General features: G+C 56.6%; 2 protein-coding genes across 6 annotated transcripts in view; one reads left to right on the top strand and one right to left on the bottom strand.

Annotated features, from left to right (window-relative positions):
- The first annotated feature begins 568 nt into the window (after positions 1-568).
- On the top strand, positions 569-3,551 carry TFF3 (trefoil factor 3). The gene is made up of 3 exons (XM_010966542.3): positions 569-725; positions 2,151-2,297; positions 3,391-3,551. The coding sequence occupies exons 1-3, from the start codon at positions 632-634 to the stop codon at positions 3,402-3,404; spliced, it is 255 nt and encodes an 84-aa protein (XP_010964844.2). The 5' UTR covers positions 569-631; the 3' UTR covers positions 3,405-3,551.
- A 6,635-nt stretch (positions 3,552-10,186) lies between these two features.
- ABCG1 (ATP binding cassette subfamily G member 1) overlaps positions 10,187-26,879 on the bottom strand; it is a 79,980-nt gene continuing 63,287 nt past the window's right edge. For 2 of the 5 annotated variants that reach the window (XM_074349922.1, XM_074349823.1), the window contains 10 exons: positions 23,917-24,062; positions 23,573-23,696; positions 22,709-22,823; positions 19,624-19,808; positions 19,401-19,502; positions 18,296-18,464; positions 17,227-17,327; positions 16,957-17,115; positions 15,867-15,985; positions 10,187-14,676 (listed from right to left, as the gene is read on the bottom strand). In XM_074349922.1, the coding sequence (XP_074206023.1) occupies positions 14,448-14,676; positions 15,867-15,985; positions 16,957-17,115; positions 17,227-17,327; positions 18,296-18,464; positions 19,401-19,502; positions 19,624-19,808; positions 22,709-22,823; positions 23,573-23,696; positions 23,917-24,062 (1,449 nt within the window). In that variant the 3' untranslated portion in view covers positions 10,187-14,447. The remainder of the gene's footprint in view (positions 14,677-15,866; positions 15,986-16,956; positions 17,116-17,226; positions 17,328-18,295; positions 18,465-19,400; positions 19,503-19,623; positions 19,809-22,708; positions 22,824-23,572; positions 23,697-23,916; positions 24,063-26,879) is intronic. The other 3 variants (XM_074349964.1, XM_074349873.1, XM_074349983.1) reach the window with 3 other exon arrangements.

The raw sequence follows: 26,879 nt of genomic DNA on the forward strand, positions 1-26,879 counted from the left end.
CTGCATGTATTATATTTTTATTAAAATGTATTGAGAAAACTTATTCTATACATTTGTTAAAATGTAGTTGATGATAAAAATAATTTTTGCAAGAGAAAAGCAAAAAAGAAAAAAAAACGCAAAGGAACCTCTATGTTTTAAAGTTGGGAGAGAGGAATGAAATCTGCGGGCACCACGTGCCTGACTCATTGTTGTCCCCTGTCTTTTCAAGAACCCGAGGCTGGTCTGGGATTAAGAGGCCTGGACACCCCCAGACTCCTGCTGGGTGGGTTGCAGGGGCTGATGCCCAGCGCCCGTGGACCTGCCCTCCAGCTGCACACTGACCCTCACCCTTCCCTCCGGGCCAGGCTAACATGGGCGTTGACACAGCCTGGCTCCTAGACAGAGAGGCGTTCACCGGCATCCGGAATCTGCTATCACTGCTCACCTGCTACCAAAACAGTGGGGCAGGAACCACCCTCTCCCCTTTAGGTTGGACGAGCCTCCGGGGCTTCGCAATCTGGTGCAGGGAAGAGCAGGTGGGGGCCTGAGCTGGAGGGAGGGGCTCCCCGAACAAACAGAATCCGGAGCGCCTGTGCAAACACAGAGGTATAAATGAGTCCTCTGTGCTGATGCAGCACGTCTTCTGAGCATGCCTGTGACCATGGAGGCCAGAGCGTTCTGGCTGCTGCTGGCGGTCCTGGCTTTGGGGTCTTCCGGCCTGGCCGAGGAGTACGTGGGCCTGTGTGAGTACCACTCTGACCTCCTCCCCACTTGATAGCAGGAAGGAGGGACCGGGTGGCCGGGTGGGAGCACAAGACAGGGGTCGGGATGCGGAAGATCTGGGCTGGGGTGGGGGCGGGGGGGTGGCGCTTTCTGCGGGCTTGAGGAACGTGACCAAACCCCTACGTTAATTTAATAGCTACCATTTATCAGACACACAATACACGTTTTCTTCAATAGCCCTACAGACTGGGTCTTGCTGTCCCCATTTTACAGACAAGCAAACTGAGGCTCAGAAAGTCAATAACTGACCCTCCTGGTCAGTGTCAAACTGAGGATTTGAACCCAGGTCTGCCCGGCTGGCAGCCAGCGCCCAAGCCCACTACCCCGCTGCCTCCCTTGCTGGAGCTCTCTGAGTTCCAGTACAGGACTTTCTGCGTTCTCCTGGCACAGCCACAAAGCAAAAGGGAAAGAAAACTGGAAACAGTTACTTCCAGGACGTTTTCAGTCCCTACAGACACACTTTTCATTTAGCCATTGCTTTGCAACTCCAGGTGGGGGGGGGGGTAGCCGTTCCATTTACCGGGGTCTGAAGAAATTAGGGTGTGGCTTTTATCACGTTATCCATTGCGCCGTCTCACAGGCAGTGGGCACCAAATTGACACCTGCCAGAATCACCTGGAAGCTTTCTAAAACTCTTAAAGACCAGGATGCGCCGGTTACATCAGAAGACCTCTGGGTGGGAGCAGGTGGCAATGGGTTCTCAAGACCCCCGCCGACCCCCGCGCGAGCCGAGTCTGGGAGACGGCGGAGTGAGGACTGTGAGGCGTCAGCGGCGGGAGAGGACTCGAGATCTCGCGTGATTCCTGCCTTCCTAAGGAAAACCCAGTTAGGGGACAGGCGCAGCAGCCTTTGGCTGAACTTTAGACATACAGACTTGCTTGAAAAAGAGACCGAAGGAGGTGCAGGGAAGATGTGACCAGCCTAACAGTTCAGGGAGACGGAGATGCAGAGAAGAAATAGAAAGTAGTGTGCATCGTGGTTTCCTGTACGGAAGGCGCATCTCCTGGTCCGCTGCTCATTTTGTTAAAAGGGGAGAGTTTTTGTTGATAAAACAGCGAAGGGGAACTTTGTTTCTGAGTTCGAGGGGCCCTGGATTCCCCTGGGTAGCTGCCAGCTGCAGGGAACCCAGGCCCATGCCGGCTTGCTGGCGAGGGGCTGGGAGCATGCCGAGTGAGAGCCCCCGGCAGGCGCCCGCGCACCTCTGTATAGAACGTTTCTCCTTAAATATTTACTCAGAAAGAGGGTCCTTGGCAAGCAGATGTCAGGGACCAGGTGGGATCTCATCCTTTGAGCTCGGAGCTGGAGGGAAGGTGCAGACTTTCAGAATGCAGCCAACAGACCCACCGCAAGCTGCCAGGACTCTAACCGGGCTTTGTTCGGTGCAGCGGAGAACCAGTGCAAGGTCCCGCCCAAGGAGAGGGTGGACTGCGCCTTCCCCAAGGTCACCCCGGAGCAGTGCAACAACCGGGGCTGCTGCTTTGACAACAGCATCCACGGGGTGCCCTGGTGCTTCAAGCCCCTGCAGGAAGCAGGTGAGCCGGCCCCAGGGTGCCGGGCCCTCTGCAGGCCCCTGGGGAGTCCCACGCATCTGGGCCTTGGGTGGGACCCCGGGCACCAGGGCAGTCCGTGGGCTGAGGGGGTTGTGCAGACTATAAAAGCGACCATTTCAGAAAGGCGTTCAAAGTCAAAGCACTGTGTAGAGGGAATTAGTGTAAAAACGCCCCTGGGGCGAAACGGACAAGACGCACGTTTGGAGAGCGGGCCGACTTCCCAGCCACTTTCGGCAAACGACGCCCCCACGGAGTCTCCATCATTTGTGACGTGCTCTGGGTCTGGACGTGGAGCCCTGGTGCCCACCCCCTACACCCCTGCCATCTCCTTCCACTCTGCCCCCACCTCAAGGTGCACCCCCTCCCTCACTGGTGCAGGACAGCCGACCCAGGAGCCCCATGTCGGGGCTGATGGCTATGCACGCGCTGGTCGGCTGTCCTGACTCCATCCTGCTGCCCTTCTGCCCCACAACCCCGACCCCCACATGTGGGGCATGGAGGTCTGCCGCAGCCATCTGGCAGCCTGGGTGCCCATTCACCACCTAAGGCGCACAGAGCTAGGGAAGCCCCTTCCTGGAAGTGGCCCCCCGGTGCGGGGCCACTCCTGCCCCTTTGTCCCCGGCTAATTATGGAGGCGGCTGCATGCCAGCCGATCCCGGCTCCCTGATCGGTGCTGGGGCCCCCGCCCACTGCCCAGGGCCTCCTCCTCTCCCCAGGTAACCCTGGCAGAGGTCCAGAGAGGGCTTGGGGGCCAGGAGGGAGAGGCACTTACCGCCCCTGTGCTGGCCGTCCCCATTCTGCCAGCCCCTCAGCCTTGGGGGGACACTTCTTTGAGCACTGGCAGTGGCCCTGCCCAGGCCCACCTCACGTCTCACCTACCCTGACCACCCGGGTCCCTGTGGGGCGTATGGCTCTTCCCCCACCAGGTGGGGGCCTCAGCACTTCCCCAGGGACTTGGCGGAGAAGGCAGCACGGGGCGCTGACCTTGGAGCCTGTGTGGACCTGGAGAAGCTGGGCAGCTGGTGGGCAGAGATGACAGTGCCCAGGGTAACGCATGTGTGTGCTTTGTTTCCAGAATGCACCTTTTGAAGTGATGCCCGCGGCCCGGGACAGCCTGCCCGGAACTCTGCCCAGGGCTGCTCACCTCTGCCTTTCCACCGCCTGCTCCCGGCGAGCGCTCTCGCTGAGAGCTGAGACCTGATGTCTTAAAGAATAAAGATTCTGTACTCAGCACGAGGACCGTGCTTCATTCCTGAGGCTTTATGCTATTGTGTTATTTCTGCCAACTCACTCTCACTCCCTTCTCAGCATTTCACAGATGGGGCAGTGGAAGGTGTCTTGGCATCTCTGAGAGGAGGGTCTGCCCCAGGCCTGGGGAGCAGGCAGAGACCCCAAAGCAGCTGCCAACCTCAGACCTAGTGCTGACGGCCTGGAGGGCGAGCGACCTTCTAAATGTCACTTCCCTGTGTCTGTTGAGAAACATTTCAGATGTAAGCTCCCCCTCGCCAAAAAGATGATTAATGTCTTTCTTGGCGAAGAGAAAGCCAATAAAACCATCTTACAAACTGGCACTTTTTGTATTTTTTTTGCAAGTCAAGTTTAACATCTGTGACACTTGCATGGCCTTCTTTTGCATTTCCCCTGTGAAAATGGATGCAACTCTGCAAATAAACGAAATAAACTGTCCCCACGAGTCCCCAGGAAGGCTTAGCAGCCCCTAGATGGAGACTTGTCCCCCCTGCTCTCGGGGACATGTAGCTCTGCACGGAGGGCTTCCCTGGTGGAAAGCTCTGGTCGCTCACACCCGCCCAGGCTGCGGATTCTGCTCTCCCTCCCTCAAGGCCGTGCAGAGGATCCTACAGATTCAACCCCATGACTTGTTTGCGCTGCATGGAGTGGCAGAAAGCGGTGCGGCCCCTGGAGGTGGGGCTTCTGGGTCTGAGTCCTCCTTCCCACTGGAAAAGCCTCCTTTTTGAAATGAAAGGCTCTGTGTTTGAGCTTGCACATAGGATAAGGAACGCATCCCACAGCCCCCGCCCAGGGCGCCACGCTGGGATGTATGAATCTGGAGCCCGCCAGGGGACGACTGTTACACTGCGGTCCCCCCATGCGAGTCCCCCTTCCCGCCCATCCCCAAGTGCTCTCATGCCCTCCACCATGTGAGAGGGACTCCATCCTGTCCTTCCTCCCTGACGGTCCTGAGTCCATATCTCCCAAGTTGTCCACAGACTGACTCCCCATGGCACTCCCCAGCCCCAAATCCCCTGCAGGTCTCAGCTCATCCCCTGCCCTGGGGAGGACTGGGCACTCTCCGCCAGGTCTGGGGGTTGAAGACGGAGCCAAGGCCTGGACCAGCGACAGGGGACAACCCCCACCACAGAGACACCAAGATCCAGGCTCCCGCCCCTGCCCTTCTGATGGAGCCGGGGTCCAGGTGAGCACCGGCTCCCCTCACAGACGCGGCTGCCACCACGCACCTGTCACTTGATGGTCAGATCTGAGCCACTGCTTCTCCATCAAGGCCACCGACTCCACCCGGGGGGCGGTCCTCGCTCCCCACCCCAGCCCCCAGAGGGCTGTTCAGGGGCCCATCTTGACTGCGTGCTTCCCTGGGGACGTGGGAAGACCCCCGGCCAGACTCAGACTCTGCAGTGACCTTCATTTCCCGCACAGGAGCCGTCTTCTTCCTGCAGCACCCGCCCCCTCCCCCCAGGAGAAATGCCCACAGGCAGGGCGGCGGGGAGTGGGGACTTAGTCGTCCCGTCCTGGGACCCGATGTCTCTCACCAGATGTCCCTCTGTTGTTCCCGAGCAGGGCAGAGGGGACCACCACACAATCAGGCCCTGTGTGCCCTGGGGTCCCGGTCAACGTGAACACTACCCCCTCCCCAAAGCCAGTGCTTCACACGTGGGCCAAGCAAAGCACGGGGGTGTTAGAGTCACCCGAGGCGTCGTCAAGACTCTCGGGCTCTGGAGACTCAATCAGGGTCTCTGGGGTGGGGCCCAGCAGGACCGAGAAGCCGGGCGCCGCCACCTGTGCAGGGCAGACACCTGACAACGGCAGCGAGGAGGTTGTGAGGGGCTGCGACATCAGGAGGTCAAGGTCTCCAAGCCCGAGATGCAGACGCTGTCACTCTCTGGCCTGCGTTAGAAGTGACAGAGACAAAACTGGTGGTTCACTTGTCCGCTGAGCCAAGATCACAGACATGTGGGGACCCTGCCAGACCACTTAAAAAACAGTAAGACAACATTACTGAGCTTAGAGCACCCCCTTCAGTCTCGTGCCTCACCGTAGCCCCATCGTGGGCTCATAAGTGCTTTCACAGGGCACCAGCATGGGGCCAGACCGCTCTGGCCCGGATGGAGTGGGACCCACCCAAGCCCACTTCCCAGTCCCTTGGAGCCTGGTCCAACCCGCGGTGACCACAGCCCCCTCTGCTGGCTGGCTTGAGTGACTGCGGCTTCCTGCAGTCTCAGCGGCAGCCTGGCTTCCCGCCACCCACCTTCCAGATGGGATTTATCAAGATTCCCCATCACCCGGCCACCCTCGCCTTTGGACAGCACGCAGCCCGGAGCAAAACTGACCCCCAATTTCCACCGATGAAGGGAGCACTCCCTCTTTGCAGAAAATTTTGAGTTTTTTCTAACCTCCTTTTCCTTGTGGTTAAGTCTAACTCCAGGAAGGCCCAGTGACCACCACTTCCCACCTCCAGAGATGTCCTCTAGCCCGGTGGGTGGGGGTGCAAGAGAAGTGGGGGTCTCAGGGAAGCACCTGGTGCCCTGTCTCCCCACAAAATTACTCAATGAGCGGCTCCCCCTGCACAGTGCCCATTGCTGCAGCACTGTGGGGTTTAGACATTCTACTTCATGGACTCCCCACAGCAACCCTGGGAGGTACAGTTATTACCTCCACTTTTACAAGTGAGCAAGCAGGCGGAGGCACAGAGAGGTTAGACTAGGAGCCCAAAGTCACACAGCAGTAGAGGGAAATCTGGTTTCAAGGCCTGCAGACAATCCCTGACCCCAGCAGCTCCGAGCTCGCCGAATGGAGGGGCTCCTTCTCAGTTCCCAGCCTCTGGGGTTTGGAGTGGGGGTGAGGGAAGAGGGAGATGCTTGAAGGGCGGGGCAGGAGGCTCCGAGGCCCTCAGGCCAGTATGTAGCAATGGCTGGATATCTGCTCTGTATCCTGCCAAAGAGAACCAGAGGCAGCTAGACTGTTGCAGTATGAATTCTGTCCCCACCACCTGCCTTGGGCCACTAGTCCAATCTCCCTGAGCCTCACAGTTCCCTGGCCTGTGACATGGGGCTGGTGGTGGCTCCACGGCCCCCAGGATGGCAGTTAAATGAGAAGGGGAATGAGAGCACCTGAGCCTGGGCCACCACGTCACTGTGCAGGTGGGGCTGGCATGTCACCACCTCACTCCGATGTCTCTTCCTTACTTCATCCAAATCCACCGTAACTCCTACTGGAGGAATCACTCCATTCAGAACAAGGGCAGCACAAGAAGGGAAAGCACCCCACAGGCTCTGCCAGACCCCAGACCCAACACTCCGGGCAGGTCTGAGAGCTGGTGTTGTTGAAAACAGAAAGGAGAAGGAGATAGAAATCTGAAAATAATGATGCTTTATTTGGATTCATGTCACATTTTCATAAATGGCATCTAATTTCAGAAAACAAAGTTCGAATCTGCAAAATATACACGTACAAGTCTTCTAAGGCGGTAACCTACAGAAATGTACAAAGCAGGGCTGCGTCTGCAGGGGAGAGTTGGGGGCTCACGTCCTCGGGTCTGCCTGGGTCTGTGTCCAACGCAGGGAAAGGGGACAAGTGCCCAAAGGAGCCGCTGCTAATTTAAAATACACGTGAACATGTGTGTGTGTAGACGCCATGCTTACCTACAACAGCACACTCCTCCCCCAGCGTGTGAGCGCAGTATTTCCTAGCGCCACGTGGCTAAATCCATGTAAGGCTATCCACACAGCATTATAAAAAAAAGGGATTACATATTCAATATACAGATATATGCACATCTTTACAGGCTGATTAAAAATGTTATTTGCATTGACTCTTGCTTTGGAAGGAATAACAAGGGAAAAACATCAAAGAGCTACGCATCAAATAAAAGGCAGCAATTCTCAGCAGGTTCAGCTGTGAGCAGGTATGTGCTGCTGTGTCTGCACGTGACAAACAAACCTGTGCAAGGGGTCAGCTACATACGCTGATTTTTTTAAACGTACACATTCTATGGAGAAACTTACCCCTGGTCACCCACTTCCCCAGGGAGCATGTGACTACAGAAATGGAAACCCTCTCATGTGGGCTGCGCGGTCCGCTTTGTTAGCCATTTGGATGGTAAGACCTTTTGCGACCATGTTTAACTGGCCGGGGACTTCAAATGAGACATTTCTGGTGAAGCTTGGGCAGCCTGTGTTCTGAAGTTCATGGAAAAGAGACGCACCCCCCCCACACCAAGGTAGATGATGACAGAATTGTGAAAAAATGTGAAGACATAAAAACAAAATATGCACCATGGCCACTGAAATACTTCCAAAGAAACCAACCGTGGAATCTTTCAGGCTGGGTTGCATCCTGGGATGTCCAGAAACCGATGGACATAGGGTCCTCGACCTTGACCCAGGTACCGGCGACTTCCAGCCTCTCCCTTCGAGGTCTGATCCATCTCACCCACCAGGAGAGGCCACATGCAGGGCCCCCAGAGAAGGGATGTAGTTGTGATGACTTCTCCCCTAGAAATGGATGAGCCCGTGCCTCCTCTGCTCCAGCAAAGCCCCGTGTGGAAAACACTGTTTTCTCGAAAGCTCCACAGCACTGGTCCAGGGCTGTGATGGGAAGAAGGGGCTGGTGGCGGGCCAGCACGGCAGGTGAAATGGAATAATGGTCCACGCCCAGTGCTGGCAGCAAGGCCTTTCTGAACTCTCCTCGAAGGAGGTGACTTGGGGGCCTTGAGAACCGGCCCACAAGCAGGCAGCAGGGAGGGTCACGCCTCATGGCTCCACACCCGCCAGCCAGGACCCAGCATCTCTGCCCCAGCTCACCTTGGCCCCTGCTGCAGGTACGGGATGACTCCCATCATGCAGCGGTACCAGCAGGTGGCTAACACGTCCCCCCAAATCAGATCTCAGACATCAGTGAAAAGAAACACCATTGAACTGTATACAGCATCAGGGGAACGTTCAAGTTCACGTGCAAAATACAGGCCAAAGACACTCACGGGGGAGCAGCAGGGTTCTCCCTTATGTCTATTCAGACACGCCAAGCAGAAGATGATGCCACGCCACTGAGAAGAAACTTCAGCTGAATGAGACTGTTCCGGGCTTTGCTGTTTTAACTCTGTGGCCTGGGCTCAGGCTGTTCCCAAGATCTGGATAAAACCACGAACCTCAGGGAGAAGCTCGTACATGTCTGTGGCCACGTCCTTCACTTGGGGTGTCTCCCCGGGAATGGGGGGCAGACTGCACAGGCCGGCCCTCCACCTGGGTACCAGCTGGGTACATGCAGCCGCTCCTTTGCCCAAAGCAGGGCCCAGACCCAGCCCTAGATCCAGCTCCACGTGGTTTGGGACAAAACAAGGGCACTTTCGTGCTTCTGTTCCTTTCTCTCCAGCTTTACAAGGGTCATTATATCATGGAAAAGCCCCAAAACTCTGCCTCCAGCAGCGTGACCCCTTACTTGGCCAGCGCATGGTAGCCAGTGGTGGACAGTTAATCCTTTTTGACATCAGGGGCCTATTTTGAGAACAGGGAGGTGTCAGGGGCTCTAAGCCTGAGCTCTGCTCATGGGAGTCATTTGTATGAACCTGGCTTCCCCCGGGCCTCCTCGAGCCACCCACAAAATGTCTGTTTGATGAATGACTCCAAGTTGACCAGAGATAACACGAAAGATTAAGCTAATGCTAAACCTTTGCTTCCTCCAAGAAGGGGAGGGCAGGGGAAGGGTACCAGTAGCTCCCCCAAAACCTGAGCGGCACCTGCAGAAGACGGCAGGCGTGAGCGCATCACGCTCGGCTGTCTTCCTCCCCGGGAGGTGCCTACGGAGCTTGCAAGTGTGGCAATTAGACTGTGCGATGGGGGCATGGGGCTCTCCGCTTCTTCATGCTTCTGGGCCCGGGGAGCCCCAGGTGGACATCAGAAACACCCGTTTTCCCAGAGGATGATTGTGTCCAAGGACTTTCCCTGGGGTGGGAGGCTCAGGTGCAGTGACCAGAAGGACCGTGACCTTGGCGGAAGCTGCACGAAGGCAGGCGGGGTCTGTAGGACGGCGGGTGCGGAGGAGAGAAGGGAGTCTCAGGAGCCTGCCCCACCTCCGGGCCACATCCCCCTCTCCCTGTCACTTAGCAGGACTGCAGGGGCCACCCATCCTGGGACTCTGCTCAGCCCTGCACTCTGCTCTGTGTCCCCGAGGAGGGAGGGAAGACCAGGTGGACGCTGCCTTTGGAAAGGCCGCTCGGTGGATGGGCGAGCGCTAAGGCCACATCCAACCCCCGGCGCCGGCCCTGAGGCCACCTAGCGTTGTGAAGTGGGGAGAGACCGCAGGGGCCACACGTGGGCCGCCTGCATCTGGGCTCTCCGCTCTGTTTAAAGTCCTGGCCAACGTTCCCAAAGGGGAAGCAAGGGGTGAGAAAAATGGAGGAACCACAAACCTTAAGGACAGTTCAGCACAAAACGTGAAAGCTACGGGAGAGAAAGGTGACTGTTCACAGGCAGATGCTAGACAGTGAGGCCGAGGGAGAAACCAGAAGGCTCGCTAGACGTGCAGCAACCGTACTCAGAATCCAACCTGAAAATCCCCTCCGTCTAGTAAAGTTCAAGCAGAAGACTGACTGTGAAGCAGTTGACACTGAACACAAGTAAGAAGTTTATGTAAAGTGTTTTATTAGCAGTCTTCATTTCTGAGGAGTATCTAATTTATAGCCACACACCCTGCACCTCCCTCCCCTCCGCTGCGTTGTTTTGTTTCACTCTTTGTGACATCCCAGTTTAGCTGGTATTTGCTGCAAGTCTGTGGGTTTTGACTACGTGTTACCATCCGCACCGCAGGCATGAAGTGAGGGAGTTTTCTCTTTCTTTCCTGGAGTAAAGGATGATTGAGGATTTAGAGACACCACAGATAATACCACGAGACACACACCCAGAGCGACCTGACACGTGCCCTCGTGTGTGTACACACGTGTGTGTACGTGCACACGCATAGGCGTGCATGCACACACACACACGTGTGCACACCAGCCCCTCTCGGGGCTCAGCTCGCCTGCAGGTGTGCTGCACTAGGAAGCTTAGACCAGGTAAGGGCGGGGAAGGCACCTCTCCACTGAGACAGGGTGGGCTCAGCCCCCAGGCCAGCTCGGGACACCCCGATGCAAGGCGACTGAGGAAGGGGCTGTGGGCCACCCTTCCAACTCAGCTGTCCGTTTGGTGACAGCAAGTCCAGAACTAACCTAGCACTTCACTTTATATGGTGCATTTTCTTATACATCTGTACACTGTGAACAGGAGGCGATACGGCAAAGCAAAAGGTAGAGAGTCTGGGGTCAGACTCAAGTCTGCTCTTTCCTGGCCCTGGACCCAGGACCTCACGGACCCTCTCCCAGCCGCGGCACCCTGCATCTGCAGAGTGGGACGCCCTCCCGACGCCCGCACTGAGGACCGGCCGTCTGAGCGCCCTCCCTGAGCCCGCGTGCCTGGGCTACACTGAGCATGTGGGGAAGGGTCAGCACTCTTTTGCTGAGTAAGTAACTGAACCGAGGAGATGGTGAGGCATCCAGCCAGTGCCTGGACCACTGGCGAGGAAGGATGCTCAGCGCACTGGGGCTCAAGGTGCTCTCCCCTCAGGGAAACCACCGGAGGGGGTCCCACCCTGTGGATTCAGCCTGCCCCTGGCTGCCGGCTGGCGCCGCTCTCAGGTGGGAAATGACCTTCTGCGGGGCCCCAGGATGAGTTTTCACCTGAAAGCTTACGTCCCATTTCTTGGTCCTGAAGGTCCCTCCCCTGGGTGACCTAATCAGATTCCAGCATCTTCCACATGAAATGTTTACATGGTTCCTTCCCTTCCCAGGTCACCCACACGGCAGCTTTAGAAGCATTTATTTCTCAAGCTGATACTCAGCAAGAGGGGGCGAGAGGGAGGCGTGGAGTGCTGTGAACATGGAGGAGGTGACAGGCTCCCGAGGTGGGGCTGGTCTGCAGACCCAGGCGCCGATGCTTCCGCGGACCAGGGGCCAGAGCCCCGCAGAGGCCCTCTCTCCCGACAAGCCCCACGCAACAGTGACACTCTCTGGACTTCCTTTTCCAGCTCCACTACGACTGGAAAGGCTACACGTCTTTCTTCCCAGGTCCCCGCCTTCCTTCCAAATGAAGAAGCGAAATCAGAGGTGAAGGCAAGGTCTGAGTCATCACATTCAGACGTTACTCAAAAGAATTAGATGTGGGAAGTCGGCCTGGTTTAAATTCCAGTGTACAAGAGACGGCACACACACCCACCTCTTAACCACACTTATGCAGGAAAACAACGTCACTGAGTTACTTGGGTGCTCCCGTCGGCCACTGAGTAACGTGTTTTATCAACCTGTCCTACGGCAAAAAGCAGAGGGCAAATGCCTGGAGATCCAAACCGTGGTGTTTGGCCCTAAGCTACCAAGAGTTTAGGATGAGAAAGCAGGAGCGAGGGGCAAGGGGCACTGCTGACGCCTGCAAAGTGAGGAGCGATGCAGGCAGCACCCTCGCTCAGCAAGGCCTTAGGTCTTCCTAAGCCTCGTCCTTCAGTCCTAAGCTGCAGTCCTCACTGCTCTCCAGGTGGCATCCTTGGAAAATAACACATTAGTCTGTACAGGGTTTCCCTTCCGGCAGCCCGCAGGCCCTCACGCCCCCCAAGATCTGCCCTTTGGGAGGCCTTAATCAGCTTCTCATCTGTTAGGGGATGAATATAACCTGGAGATTGAAATGCAGGGAGCGCGAACTCCCAGGGAGAGGATTCCTCCCGCGGGTGGAGGTGTGTTTGGAAACCGGATTTTATATCTAGAGGAATCTCACTGTTTCCTCCCGAAACTGCTGAGACAGGTGGCCGTGGGCTCAGCGGCAGAAGCGAGGCTGCCCGGGGGGCGGGATGGTCGGTCTGCGCGGGACGTCCTTCTGGGCGCACGGACCCACGGCCGGAAGGGCTCCCCTGGCGGCAGAGGCTTTCAGTGCTGGCCTCGCCTGGTGTAATTCTGGGGCATGACCAAGGGCTTTTAGCTCCTCCCCACTCTGTATTTCACCAGGCTTCCCAGTGCACTATGTCTTACAGGCAAATCTTTCTTGAAATGGAATGAAGACTTTTTATAAAGGCTAAGTCTGACCCTGGTGAAGTAACTTAATCTGGACGGCAACGCCACAGTGGTGCAAAGTAAGCAAACATAAAATTCCATTTAAATACCTCAGCTGTGTTTACTAAAAGGGATCTGAGGGCGAGAGAGGGATCTCTCAGCATTTTCCAGTCAAGTCTGTGTGTGTGTAAAATCTGGACCTTTCTCATTCTCTTAAATGGGAAACAAAATTTCTGGACACACCAAGGAAACTCAGAATCCTTCTGGGCTGAATATGGCCTTGAAGACGGTCTCCTGCTGCTGTTTACAGATGGGGAAGCTGAGGCTCAGGGAGGTTAATGAATCTGTCCACAAAATACGAGCTTTCATTAGGAGACCCCAATTCCCGCTTACTGGTATTCTAGAAGAGAAAGCAGTTCCCTTTTCTTCCAGAGGAACTTCTCTGGCCAAGGTCCCTTCCGCCGTGCAGTCACGCTGCCTCTGAAAGCTGAGGAGCACAGGGGCGCCCCGCCAGGAATTCAAAGGCCGTTTACCCTGCAGAGGTGCCCGCTGCTCCTGCCCGAGAGGGACTTTACTTGTGTGACCATGTGACTGGAAAGGAGTTTCCGGTCTGGAAAGACTACACTCGCCCAGCGTTGAGAAGGTGGTGCCACTGAGACGGCACGGAAACAGGACGTTGGGGGTGGAACCGCTCACGGCTCTAAGCGAATAACCAAATGACTGAAGGAGCAGCAGGCGCCTCCGCTGCTCCAAGTCTTCGCCGGTTTCTTGCAAAGGTCTTGGATTCTCATGAAATCTCAGCACCTTCCCTCTTAGGAAGTTAGCGCATCCTTCCTGGGCTGCACCTGCAGACCCTGCGACAGTCACACCGTCCCAGGCTTTCCCAGGCTCAGTGGAGGTAGCTGACGAGGGGGAGGAAATGTCTGTAAGACATCGACAGGGTTGATCTTCTAGATTTTTTTTTTTTTTTTAGGCAAAATTAAGGTGCTTGGAAAATCAGGAAGAAAGAAACGATATATTTTTGCTCAAAATAAGAAGCATGGGCAAAATAAACGACTTTGAAAGGGTTGGCCAATTTCACTTCACAGCTTTTGCTGTCACTTTCAATTTTTCTGCACAGCTTAGAACACACCGTTCCGGTCCTCCTCCAGCCTGGAGCCTACCTCTGCGTCTTCCACGAGCTCTGCCTGTGAATGAGGCCAGGCCCGCGGTCGCGTCAAACCCCTCACAGCTCCCAACAAAGCGTATTATTTATCCTGCATAATTTTCTTCCACAAGTACTAAAAAGGTACAGTTTCTGAAAAGGAATGAAAGTTATCAACATTTGGCTTGAAAAATGACTTCTCGTTGGAAAAAGAGACAAACCGTAAAAAGATGAAGCTACGACAGCAACAGTCCCGGGACGGGCCGGCCGGCCCGCCGCTGCGCCCGGGCCCCTCTGCCCTGGGGCCGCCGGGACGCTGCTCGGACAACCCCACCCCGCCAGGGCCAGAGCGTCCCCGTCCGCAGGAGGGGTCTCGTCGCCAGCTTTGGTGCAGTTATCAGTTCTGCCCCAGTTGTGGTATTTAAAAATTCTGTACGTGGAAAAAAAAAAAAAAACCTTTCTACACCTTCCTAGTTACAGCTAGAAAGTGGTGGGGAAGAGACCCAACCCAGCTGGGGCGGCACCGACCCTGGACGCCTGACGACCAAACGTGGTCCCCAGGGGGTGGGGCCCAGGGTGTCTGTGTCCTCGGGCCGGGCTTGCCGCCCGGGTCCTGGGAGCGGCCCTCGGCCTCAGCGTCCGGTTTTCCTCTGGCCGGGCGCCCGGCGCTTTACCTCTCCGCCCGGATTTTGTACCTCAGCACAAGGTAGGCAATGAGGCGCAGGGAGATGAAGAAGACCCCGAGGACGATGAAGTCCAGGTAGAGCTTGGCATTCTCCACGTCCAGCTCCCGCAGGATGGCCTCCGACTTCTGGAAGTGACAGGTCTCGTCGATGTCGCAGTGCAGGTCTTCTCGGTCGAGGCCGTAGATGGACAGGATGACCCCTTCAAATCCATACCTGAGGAGGCAAGTGCCGAGCGTGAGGTGGGCTCAGGACCCCCGACCCCGCCTCTGCCCGTGTGTGCGGAGGGTCGGGCACCACGGCCCCCCGTGACCCTCAGCCCAGCTCCCCTCCCTCCCCGGAGGTCTCTCTTCACCGGGATCCTTCCTGACCGCTCCACGCCTTCCTAAGGCAGACACATTCAACAGCTTGATGTTTTCCAATTCTGTTTCCTCCAGAATCTCCACCAAACAAACAAACAAAACCCCAAAACCAAACTGAACAAAGAGAGTAGTTATTTGTTCAGTGTGGATATGAATGCAAAACACTTTGATTGCTTCTGACATCATACACTTTTGTTTTTAACAGATATATTTGAGGATCTGATAGCCATCCAAGGACTGCAGAGCATTTAAATAAAAGATTTTCACACCATCTATTGTCTTGTTCCAGCCCTGCATTAACAGAACAAAAGTGCCAACTCTGAGAAGGAAGGCATGGGTTTCCGATTTCTCGGCGTTGGAAGGCGCACAGATTGCTGAAACTCTGAACAGGTGCTCTGATGTGACTTTGTTTTCTGGAACAACACACCTGGGTCTGAGCCGACGTTCGAGAAAAGACAAGCTTGTTCATAGTTTGGGATCCTGTGTGGCACGTGAAATGGCTGGGGCTGGGGAGAAAGCTCTAACTTGGGCACTGCCTGTCGGGGGCCGACGTGCCAAAACACCTCTGAGCGCAGAGGATGAAATCTGACCCCCGAGGTGCCGGGCACCAGGGCAGGCTTGTTGGAAAATATTAGGATGCTTGAAACATGACTCGTTTTCCGCTGGATTTCCTACAAAGGTTTTACGAATACTCAGAACCTTGTTACAAGCTCTGTTTATTCCAGAGAGGGATAAAATTCCTAAAAGATAGAAGTTCTCCCACCCAAGGCACCTCTCCGGAACATGGAGGCCCCATGGCCTCAGGGCCACTAGTACCAGCTTTCTCCGTGAGTGTGTGCGCCCATGTGTATGGGAGGTCGGGTGCACAAAACCAGGGTTAAAATCGAAGGCATTGACACTCTTGGATTCATGGTGGATTCATGGTCCAAGAATCATGCCGGCACCTAGCTGACGGCCAGGAAAGGGCTTCTGTGAGCCGCTGCATGTGAGCACGTCCCCCCACTGCTGTGGTCGGTCCCCAGTCGGTAGGGGCCCGCGCGCTACCTGACGTAGGAGATGTAGGACAGCCACTGCAGGTAGGTGGGGATCGTGTCGAAGCTGACGAAGAACCCCGAGAAGAGGAGGACGGGGATGGCCGTGACGGGGCCCACGAAGGTCGCCACCTGGGTGGGAACACCAAGGGGACTTAACCCCACCTGCCTCTTCCTCAGGTGGCCCGGGGGCCACAGCCCACAATTCGGGACCGTCGCCTGCAGCTGGGAAAGTGCCAGAGCTTTCAGGATGGGTCACACCAGGGCCAAGGCTGTGCGGAGAAGCAGCCCGTTCTGGGGGAGAGCAGACTGGTCTCCCGCCCAGGGAGGGGCTGGGGTCTGTGCCCAGGGGCCCAGCCGGACCCAGCAGAAGGGATGGACAGTAAAAAAAGGATGGAGGCCCCGCAGAGCAGGGGCGGAGTGATGCTGGGAGTGGTGGTGAGGGAGCCCAGTGAGGCTCGAGGCACAGTGTCCGAGGTGCTGACCACGGAGGTGTCGCTGGATCTGAGGGAGGAAGGGTCAGGAGCGCCACTCCCTGGGCGCTAACCATGCCTGGGGGCCGAGCACGTCCTACGGCTTTCGGCTTGGGATGGATGAAGGCACCGCCCTGGAGGCTCCGGACATGGAAACAGGAGTCTGCCACAAGCCACGGGGGCGTCAGAAGGCCTCGGGTGTGTGGAGTCACCAGAGCTCTGGCTTTGGTTTGTAAGGTAGGACTAAGCTGAGCGCCCTGAAGCCCTCGGGGTGCAGAAACTGCAAATGCAGCAGGTGTGGCGGTTGGGGGCGGGGTCCAGAAGGGAGCGTGGTGGGGCTCAGTTGAGTAGGAGTGTGGAGCACAATGGTGGGGAGGTGGCATCTGAGGGATGGCTGAGTGAATACCACGGAGACACTGAGAGCTTGGCCTCCAAGCCCGCTGTGTGACTCTGACAAAATCACATTGCCTCTCTGGGCCTCCATCTCCCCAGTCTAGGGAGTCAGGGCAGAATCAGGAGGAGGGGTCTCAGGGAGGGGCTGGTGCTGAGCCCCACCAGGGCTGCAGCCCCGGCCACGTGGGCCAAGGTGGAGAAGGCAGGCCCGCCATGCGGCGTCTCCTTGGCGGGTACCTGCAGGGACGTGGATGCAGCTCCAATCAGCAGGCCCAGGGACTGCGCCACCAGCGAGGTCATGGTGCCCAGCGCGGCGAACAGGACGAACCGCACGGCGTCAGATGGCTGGGACGTCATCCAGTACACAATGCTGCAGTAGGCCACGGGGAACATGATCTGGAAGCACAGCGGCCGTCACCCTCTCCCGGCAGCCGGCGCCCCACCCCTCTCCAGGGTGCTCGGGAGAAGCCACGCTCCCTTCAAAGCATGCAGCTTCCGCCGGCATACCTGGAAGGGGACGTCGGCCATGGTCTTGGCCAGGTAGTAGGCCTTCAGGCTGTACCAGTAATTCAGGTGTTCTCGAAGAAATACTCCCATCTCCAGGGGAACTAGGACACAGGGAAATGAAGACAGACATCACAGCCTGCCGAGAGCTCATGCCGAGCCCTCCGTAGCCCTAACCTGGCCTCTGCTCCGTGTGCACCTTTCAGGACTTAAAGGACCTGGGGTTTTACTGGGAAGGCGTGAGATGATTTACTCGCCTAGAAAAACTGCCCACCGCCTTTACCACTGAGCACTCAAGGAGTGGAGAATCCGGGTGGAGGGCAGCTGCGTGGATACGTGGATACAAAGCATCATTTCAGTAGTTGGTATGAGCATCTGCTGCCGACCTTACTTCCCCCGAGTAACCGTAACAATGTGAGTCCTTCCACAGGCAAGACCTCACGAGCCGGTCTTAGGAATTCAGGACAGTTTAGGAGGTGGCGTGGCAGGGGTTTATGGGATCATTATCCAAATCCCAAAGAGCTATTTAATTCCATTCTGCCAAGATAGGCATTGTATAAAACTTGAACTTTTTACATTAAAAACATAATGCAAAAAGTATATATATAAAGGTGGAGAAGGTTATGCTAGATTTCTGGAGAAGCAATAGCTTTCTACACTGTCAGCCCAAAGTGGCTAAGGGCAGCCTACTTTGCAAACAGTTTAGAATTGCATGGAAATCCATTTAGATTAGCTTTGTTCGCTCACAAACTTGGCCGCACTGGGGCTGTCTTAACTGAATGAGGTAATGCTCATGCAGTAGAGCTTGAGGGGTTCCTGATTAGAAAACCTTATAGAACTCTCTGTCACATCAGCCTTCTGCCAGGCTTGCAAATCTCCCATTAGTGATTCATTCCTTTGGCTTAAACATTTTCTTGTCTAATAGAAAATACAATGATACCTACATCTGCCAACAAAGAAAATGTTATCTAAAAAAAAAAAAAAATAAGATACTCTGTTTGTGGCCAAGCAGGCATGACCTCTGTAGCAGATAATGAAGGAGAGATGGGTGTGGGGTCTTCTGGACACTCACACGTGAGGACAGTGGGCATGAGGGCGGCGAACATGAGGAAGAGCATGGAGAAGAAGAGGAAACCGGAGTTGCTCAGGACCTTCTTGGCTTCGTTCCCGATTCCCAGGTAGAGCAGGCCGATGAGGAGGCCGATGCCAATGTGAGACGTGATCCGCAGGTGCGTCAGGACCTGGGGGCAGACGCGGCCCGTATGCAGGAAGGTCAGAGGTGGGCAGAGAAAGAACAAGGAGGCCAAGGTCCCCGGAGTCGTTGGCCAAGGCAGATCCTGCCCCTTCTGGCCAGGAAACCAAGCATCCAACCTAAACCAACATGCATGTGCACACACACACACACACACAAACACACACACACACACACGGCCACATTTTGCTGCTGTTACAGCAGGAGAAATTGCTGTCCTTTGTTAAATCCCTTCAAAAGTGGCAAACAAGGGCAGAGTACCTTCAGAGGAGAGGACAGGTGACATGGCAGTGGGGAAGGGGACAAAGAATGGATGTATAGAGCCCACCCTTGAAGGGCTCTGCCCCCTCCATCTTGCAGACTGGGTCCCAGAGGCCCCTGAGCACTCGGTCCCCCTACGCAGGTTGCCAGATGGTCTGCTTTTAGAGTGGATATTGTCATGGTTCCCACCGTTCAGCAACTCCTTCCCCAGACAGGCGTCCACACCCTACCACTGCCCTGTGCCTTGTGGAGCTTTCTGGAGGGAGGAAGGCACTTCCTGACGTCAGCCTTGGCCGATGGGATGTGAGCACAAGGGACAGCTTCCCCAAGGAGCAGGGAGTTTTAAGGGCTGCCATTGGGCTTCTCTCGAACTTTCCCTCTGTCACTTTCCAGCAAGGACCTGGTCCTCTGCTCTGGGTCCAAGGATGAGGACACACATGGAGCAGGGCCACTGCCCGAAGCCACCAACACACAACACAAGCAAGACATAAATATTTACTGTCACAGCCACTGGCATCTGGGGGAGTGTTTGTTACTGCAGCTTCACAGAAAGCTGACTCATGCAAATGGAGAAAGAACAACCTGAAAGTTTGGTCAAGATGCATAAACCCGAAAATGACCTGACAGCTCCTTCTGCTGCAGAGAGAAGCACAAACCACCTTACCGAGTCCCTCATGATACTGAGGAAGGTCCTTTTGAAGAGGATGCAGAACTGGGTGAGGCAGCTGGCCGAGAAGCTGTGACAGCCTTCCGTGGAAGCGGAGTCCTGAGGACACACCGGGGGGAGGCGGCTGAGACCCCAGCCCCGGGCGCCTCTCCTCTTGGCTTAAAGAGCAGCTCTCATGCAGCAGGTGCACCGGGCAGCATGCAGCGCCCCCGGAAATTACCTTTCTCAACCCCTCCACTCGTTTTGCCTGCTTTACCTCTTCAGAGGGCCGGTGCCAAAGAAAAGGGTTCACCTCGGCATCCCCGCCGGGCTCTCTCCTGTAGTCAGAGTCGCACATGCCCTCCCGGACGGCTCTCACCAGGCGGCCGTTCTGATCGCCGTATTCTCCGGACGCGACTTCCATGACTGCACGAGACACAGAGGGGTCACGCCAGGCATCGCTCCTGGGAACTGTCAGCCTCTTTCATTTTGCAACAAAGTCAGAATCTAGCGGGGAATATTTTTCTCTGACTCTATAGCTGCTGAGTGAGGGTGCTAACATGACAACATCATGCAACGACCCATGTTTTCCCAGCTCTGCAGGGCCCAGCAAGGCCCTGGAGGACGCCAGGACCCTAGAAATGCAGATGCGGACTGTGACGTCGGAAAGCCTGAGAGGTAATTAGCTCGTGCATCTGTTAACGCATCCATCCATCCAGTATCTATCGAGTGCTGGCCGCGGCAAGCGTCCGAGCTGGGAAAGGAGCACAGGAGAGCAGGATTCCCGCTGGGAAGCTCTCTCAGCTCCTGGAGGGGGTGAGCTCTTCAGGACCAAGGAGAAGTGCCGGGCCCACAGGCACGTGCGCTCGGCACCCAGGGGACATCAGGGTCTTGGGACCGTCAGCCCCCCCTTGCCCCAGACCCCCAGGGAGCGTCTCCTCCACTGACCCTCCTTGCCAGCCCATCCCTCCTCGGCTCCGGTGTTACACCCTGCTGCACCCCAAACTGTCCAAGGTCCCATGCTGCTTTCTCTCCTGGGCCCACACTTGCCTGGTGACTGCTGCTCCTCCCTGTCCTCCCACTGCCCTCTCCCTCCCCATGTCCCTCCTGGTGGGTCCGGCCTCTCACCTCAGTAAGCTTGTTGCTAATGCCCAAAGCTCCTCTGGCAAAGCCAGCTATCTGTTTCCCTGAGCCGGAGCCGGGGTGGCCAAGCCCTCCTCGGTCTGGTCGTAAACCAGGAGAGGGTGGTCCCACCAGGATGTCAGCACCGGCGATGCCAAGTGAGCCAGCACTGCCCGCCCCACTGCCACTCACACCCACCACCCTCCAGACGGCCACCCTCTCCTCACAACCACCTCCTCCTCAGGTGTGACACGAAGGACACAGCAGCGGCCAGAAAGGCACCCCCCACCTTCCCGGGACCGCCCCGCAGTCCCGCGTCCTGCTCCTCCTCCTCCTGTCTGTCCTTCCCTCCAGGTCCTCGCCTCTCTGCAGCCTGTGGATCTTGTCACACTTCCCCGCTCAGCAGCACCTGTCCCTGACCCTCCTCTCTCTGAACGAATATGCGACCATCCCCCTGACCGTCCAGCTGCCTGAGCCTCCCTCCCCTCGGCCTCGCCTCCTTCCAGCTCCCTGCACTCTGGCTCTGCTTCATCAGAGCCCTCTTCTTGTAAAAAGCAACAGTGTCTCGGGGAGCACGATTTGGAAGATGATGTACAGGAAACACGGGGACCAGGGAGCAGTGTGGCCAGACGCTTGAGAGCAAAACAGCTCAGGGAGAAAGGCTGACAACCAGGAGACTGAAGGGGTGGTTCTAGCGAGTTGAACAGGGTCCCCTGAAATTCATGTCCACCTGGAACCTCACAGTGTGGCCTCATTTGGAGAAGGTTCTTTGCAGATGTAACTGGTTGTGGATTGTGAGATGAAATCATCCTGGATTTAGGATTGGGCCCTGAATCCACTGACTGCTGCCCTTATAAGAAGAAGAGAGGACACACACTGAGGAAAAAGCCATGCGAAGACAGAGACAGAGACTGGGGGTGTGTGGCCACAAGCTGAGGAAGGCGGGAGCCACCAGAAGCTGGAAGAGGAGTGAAGGACCCCCCACCCCCTGCAGAGCCTTCAGAGGGAGCCTGGCCCCGAGGACACCCTGGCTTCTGGCCTCTAGAACCATGAGACAGCGGGTTTCTGTTGTTTTCGGCCACCCCGCTGTGGCGCCTCGTCAGAGCAGCCCCAGGAACGGAGGATGCCGTGGCAGGTCGGGCCCGGACACAGTGGCCGAGGGGGAGAGTGGACTGGGCCGGGTGTGCGAGCCCTCGGTGGTCTAGGAAGTAGGAAGAGAAAAAGAAGGCGGGGGGTGCGAGGTCCCCCACTTGGGATGCAGGCTGGAAAAGGGCATAAATGATGGGAGGGAGAGGGAGTTGGTTTTGGAGGCGCAGGACTTGAAGAGGCTGCGTCGTTTGCGGGTGGACGTGTTGGCCACGTGATGCGCAGACCTCGTGGTGGGAGTGACGAGGCGTCAGTGCCCTGGAGGGTCTGGGCCGAGAGGCGAGGCCAGAGGAGGAGCCACGGGAGCACCAAGGCGGAGCCCAGTAACCACCAGCCCAAGCAGGCGACGGGGCGTCGGCCGCCAGCCTCTGGACCTCCGTGTCGGGAGGGGTAGCTTGGACCATCAGCCTGGTCTCTGGGCTCCCGGAGACACTTATTTTGTTGTGTTTGGTCAAAATACAAATCAGCATTTTAACATCTCTGTTAGGTTTTTTTTTTTTAATGTATTCTTTTTTAAAATTTACTTGTTTTATTTTATTTTATTTTTTTGGCAGAGGAGGGAGGTAATTCTATTTATTTATTTATTTATTTGTTTGTTTGTTTGTTTATTTATTTATTTATTTATTTATTTATTTATTTAAGAGGAGGTACTGGGGACTGAACCCAGGACCTCAGGTGTGCTAAGCGTGCGCTCTTCCACTTGAGCTATACCCTCCCCACTTCACATCTGTGTTCATCAGTGCAAAAGGTTTGTTTTTTTTAAGGTTATTTCTTTTTGGAAATAACTTCCTTCAAACCAGAAGCATAACACAGTCAAGCATGAGGAAATATTTCTCCCAACAACAGATCCCTTGTCGTCCCCAGATATTTTCATCTGCGGGAAAGACCTCTCTTTATCTGTTCTTAAGAGTTCCACCACATGGTGGCGTGTGAGCCATCTGCAGAATATGTAAGAATATTCAATTCTTGATTTGGGGGCTTCAGGTAATAGCAGAAGCCCACCAAGAATGGAAGAGACCCGCTTTTTTTCCCTTCCAGCTGGTCAAGGCTCTACTCACCAAAATCAGCTGGGTTGTGGTAGGTTGGGCAGTTCAGACCTAAATCCCTCAGATACGGTACAAGATTTGAGACTTTCCCCCGGTACACACATTGTCCTTGACTAAGGACATAAAGCTGGAAAAGAGTAAGTGAAAGAAAACATCAACTCTGCTTTCCTCTGTAAGGAAAGAGGAACTCTCAAACCATGCACCCATCCACCCACCCAACTATCCATCCAACTATTCATCCACCCATCCACCCACCCACCCATCTATCCATCCAATCATCTGTTTGTCCACCCACCCATCCATCCACCCATCAATCCATCAGTTTCTCTCTCAGGAGAGCTTTCTGTTACTCCGCAAGGACTCATTGTTCAAAGAGAAACCCACGGTAAGTCAGGGAAGACAGAGGCTATCGTATGACCTGAAATTATTGTGTTGTGTTGCTTTTTTTCCTTTCATGTTAACCACCTGCTTAGGGAAGATTTTGGAACTACACACATTTCTTCCCTTGGGACTTTTTTTGCTTTTTGCTCATGATAATACCAACACCTAAGATTTCTGAAAGAGACGGTGTGGTACAAATATCACAAGCTGCTGCTTAATTCTGTAAGCCAGATGTTCCCCACTGTGACCAGGGGCTGGGGAGTGAAGCCTCAGTGATGTCAGTGACGTCCGGACGCCAGCCCCGGACAGAGAACGCTGACCAGCTCTACCCACCCCCACCCCGTCCTGCCACCTGAGCTACTTAAGGCTCCAAAGCCTTATGAAATGTAACACTTAAGGCCACTAAAAACTGAAGGCACCCCTGGGGAACTAAGGGGAAGCTGGGAGGACCCAGGATTTGGTGCCACTTGGCTGATCACAGCAGAGCCGGCGTACCTGGTCGAACAGCTCGAAGAGCTTGGCGCTGGGCTGGTGGACGGTGCAGATGACTGACCTGCCCCCTTGAGCCAGGCCTTTCATCAGAGAGACCACCTGGAAGCAGGAGGCGCTGTCCAGGCCGCTGCAAGTCAAGGGGCAACGTGAGATGCCTGTGGGGCCCCCAGACCGCCCCCTGCATTCGGAGCGCCCTGGCTGGGCCCGACGTGGTGGGGGGTTGCGGGGAGGAAAGCCAGGAGGCCGGTGCTCCGAGCACACGGCTGCCCCGGGGCCCCAGGGACCCTGGGAAAAGTGCTGGGCGGGGGGGGGGGGGGCAGAGGCCCCGCCCCCGCTGCTCCTCCTACCTGGTGGGCTCGTCGAAGAACATGACCGGCGGGTTGTTGACCAGCTCCAGCGCGATGGCCAGGCGCTTCCGCTGGCCGCCCGAGAGGCTTCCTGTCCGCGTGTTGGCGCAAGACAGCAGGCCCAGGGCCATCAGGATCTCCCTGACCTGGGGAGGGGAGAGTGGAGCCAGAGGGGCGTTAGGGACCACCGGCCACACCTCACCCCCTACAGGGTCAGCGTGGAACCACCAGCCGCCTCCCCATCCCACCCGCGGACACACACGGACGGACGTGCAGATCGCACCCTCCACCCGCCCCGGCCGCCCGTTGCCAGGTGGGCAGAAGCGTTTCCCAGCCCAAGGTCCTGATTTGGGTCCAGGAGGCTGAGAGGCAGTGCGGGAGCCAGGCCTTCACCTGTAAGCCCCACTCGGGGCCCAGGGAAGGGAAAGTGCTGGATAAATAGAGTAGAGTGGGCCGATCGGTGGATACGCAGCCAGACAGGTGATCCGTTTCTGACCAGCGCAAAGCGGGGTCCACCCAGATGCTTTAATGAGGTAACGGGTAAAGTGCTCGGCACTCAGTAAGCATTCACTCGACGGCAGCTCTTCATGACACACAGCTCTTGGAGACACAGCCACACTGGCCAGGCGTCTCAGAAAGAAGGACGGAAGCCCCTCTTGCACTTGTAAATGGGACAAGAAGGTCTCTGATGTGGCAGCCAAGACAGTGAAACTGCTCAAAGGAGTCACCACTGCCCTCAGCGGCCCTGCTGATGCCTGGGAGCAGGCTGGTCACGGAGACATAAATAGCCCCTGTGCGCGGAGCCTGTCGATCCAGCACTGACTCGGGAGCAGGAAGGTCAGAAGGCTTCAGGGCAGGCTGTGGTGCTGGTTTCAGCTGCCGTGTTCAGTGTCCAGAGTCCATTCAGGCGCCTTCCTGAAGGCAGCGGCAGGAAGGCGGAGGCCAGCTGCCACCCCTCCTGCCTCCACGCCAGGTTCACCTCCCCGGGGGCAGCCCGCCTGGGAGGTCCTGCCAGAATTCACTCGGCCATCATCTCGGCGCCTGGTGGCAGCAGCGGGCGGGCCCCAGCCCAGCGGTTTCTCTGGGAAGATGAGGTCATCCCATCCCAAAGGAGAAGAAAATCACAAGGAAGAAAATTTCCACTGTGGCTCTTAAATCACTCATGCAGGGTCAGGGCAGAAAGTGACTTTGGTGACAGGAAGAGCCAGGGCCCTGCTGCTTCACGGGTGGAGCAGACTCAGGTTCGAATCCCAGTCTGCCTCTCCCTTGCTGACCCCCAAACCCAGCTCCACAGCTGCTTCTAGAATGCACTGTCTCTGAGGGACACCAACCCAAAGGGAGGTCAGCGAGGTCACCGGGAAAAGACCATGTTTCCGCACACTTTGCCTGGTGTAGACGGCATCCGTTGGCCTTCCCAGGACGCCATGGCTCCAGGGGCCTCCGGGGACCCAGGCTGAAGGCACAGGACAAAGACTCCCTCTGGTCATTCCAGGCTCGCTCTGGGGGCTCACAGCCAGGGCACACACCCCTTCCCCTCCACCTCTCTGACCTCAGGGCCCTTTCCTTGTGGCCGAGCCGGTCTTCGCCCCCACCTGCCCTCAGCCCCACCGAGAGGACCTGGAGGCTGAGGCCAGAGTCAAGGTCTCCTGTCTGCTCCGTGCAGGCCTCTCGTCCAGGGTTCTCTCCAGAGTGATGCTCCACAGACTGGTTTTGTTTTAAAACTAAACAGAAAGGACAGTGTCCTGGCCCTGGGAGGCCTCGTTCCTGAGAAAGCCCCCTCGCTGGGGGCTCTGGAGGGCTGAGGCTCCTTTTCTGGGAAATGAGAAAAGCCGTGGCAGTATTCCACTACCTGCTGGAACATTCCATCCTATTGTGTTTCCTTGAGATGTAAACAGCCAGGACCTAGGTACACGCTGTGGCTGAGAGAAGTGAGTCAGGACGTGCCCTCGGCCGCTGTCCTCTCCTGGGAACAAACACACAGTTCTGCCGTGGGTTCTGGGCGGGGACCAGGAGGATGGGCTGGCCTCACCGAGCTGGGGGTGTCCTGTGAGGAGCGTGTGCAGGACCACGGGCACCTGTGCACTCTGCAGGGATGCTCTTTGCCTCGTTCAACCCAGCAGCAGACCAGTCTGCAGAGAGGCGGTCTCCCACTCTCTGGGACGGCTCAGCCACACGGCGGCAGAGAAGACCCATCTGGATGAGATGCTTTTGCTCTTGTGAACCCAGCTGAGAACAGCATGAGGTCCTCTTCCCGTCAGAGTCTTCACCAGACACGTGGAGGACAAGTACACGGCGGGCCCTCCCCAGAGACACCGCCGTTCCCTACCAAGAGGGCCATCCCGCGCCTGCGCCTTCTGTGCGAGCAGCAGAGGGGGTTCGGGGACCCTCCCCTAAGACTTCCACCAGATACCAGATGGGGGCCAGAAGCTGGCCTCTGAAGGCCATGACTTGACAGACAAAGCCGGCGCAGGGGGCTGTCAGTGCTCATCAGTGGGGTCCGCTGAGATGTAAGCCCACACTCCCGGCCTTCAGCTAAAGCCCCTCCCCCGGCTCCCCTTCCCACGTGGAGAGGCTGGTCCCTGCGGGCCACGCTGCAGGGAAGCGTCCCGCGGCCCACTTACTCACTCATCGCACCTGCTCCATGGAGCTCAGACGTAAAGACATCAGATAATTCAGCTTCATGCCTCCCGGGGAGCAGGTGGGTGCCTGGCCTTCCACCCCCGTTACAGATGGAAGCCTGGGGCGCTGGAGGCCAGGGCCCAAGTTTGTCCAGCGGGTCCATGCCTGAAGAGGGCCCCTCGTGGGCTTAATTCTGCTCCATTACAGGGCTCTCTCTCTGCCAGCAAGACCCTCCGCCCTCCCTCGTCCGCTCACCCCACGTGGTAGGTGTAAACCGGTCGTCCCCGGCCACGCGGTGTTTCCCGCACCCCCAGGGCTGCCCACCCCCGCAGCATGTCTGGGCT

This window comes from Camelus bactrianus, chromosome 1, assembly GCF_048773025.1.
Source record: "Camelus bactrianus isolate YW-2024 breed Bactrian camel chromosome 1, ASM4877302v1, whole genome shotgun sequence".
Taxonomy (NCBI): Eukaryota; Metazoa; Chordata; class Mammalia; order Artiodactyla; family Camelidae; genus Camelus; species Camelus bactrianus.

Bases quoted from the DNA above. Each gene is read 5' to 3' on its own strand.
- TFF3 (XM_010966542.3), top strand. From the start codon at position 632: ATGCCTGTGACCATGGAGGCCAGAGCGTTCTGGCTGCTGCTGGCGGTC. The intron at 726-2,150 runs GTGAGTACCACT...TGTTCGGTGCAG, and splicing joins CGAGGAGTACGTGGGCCTGT to CGGAGAACCAGTGCAAGGTC.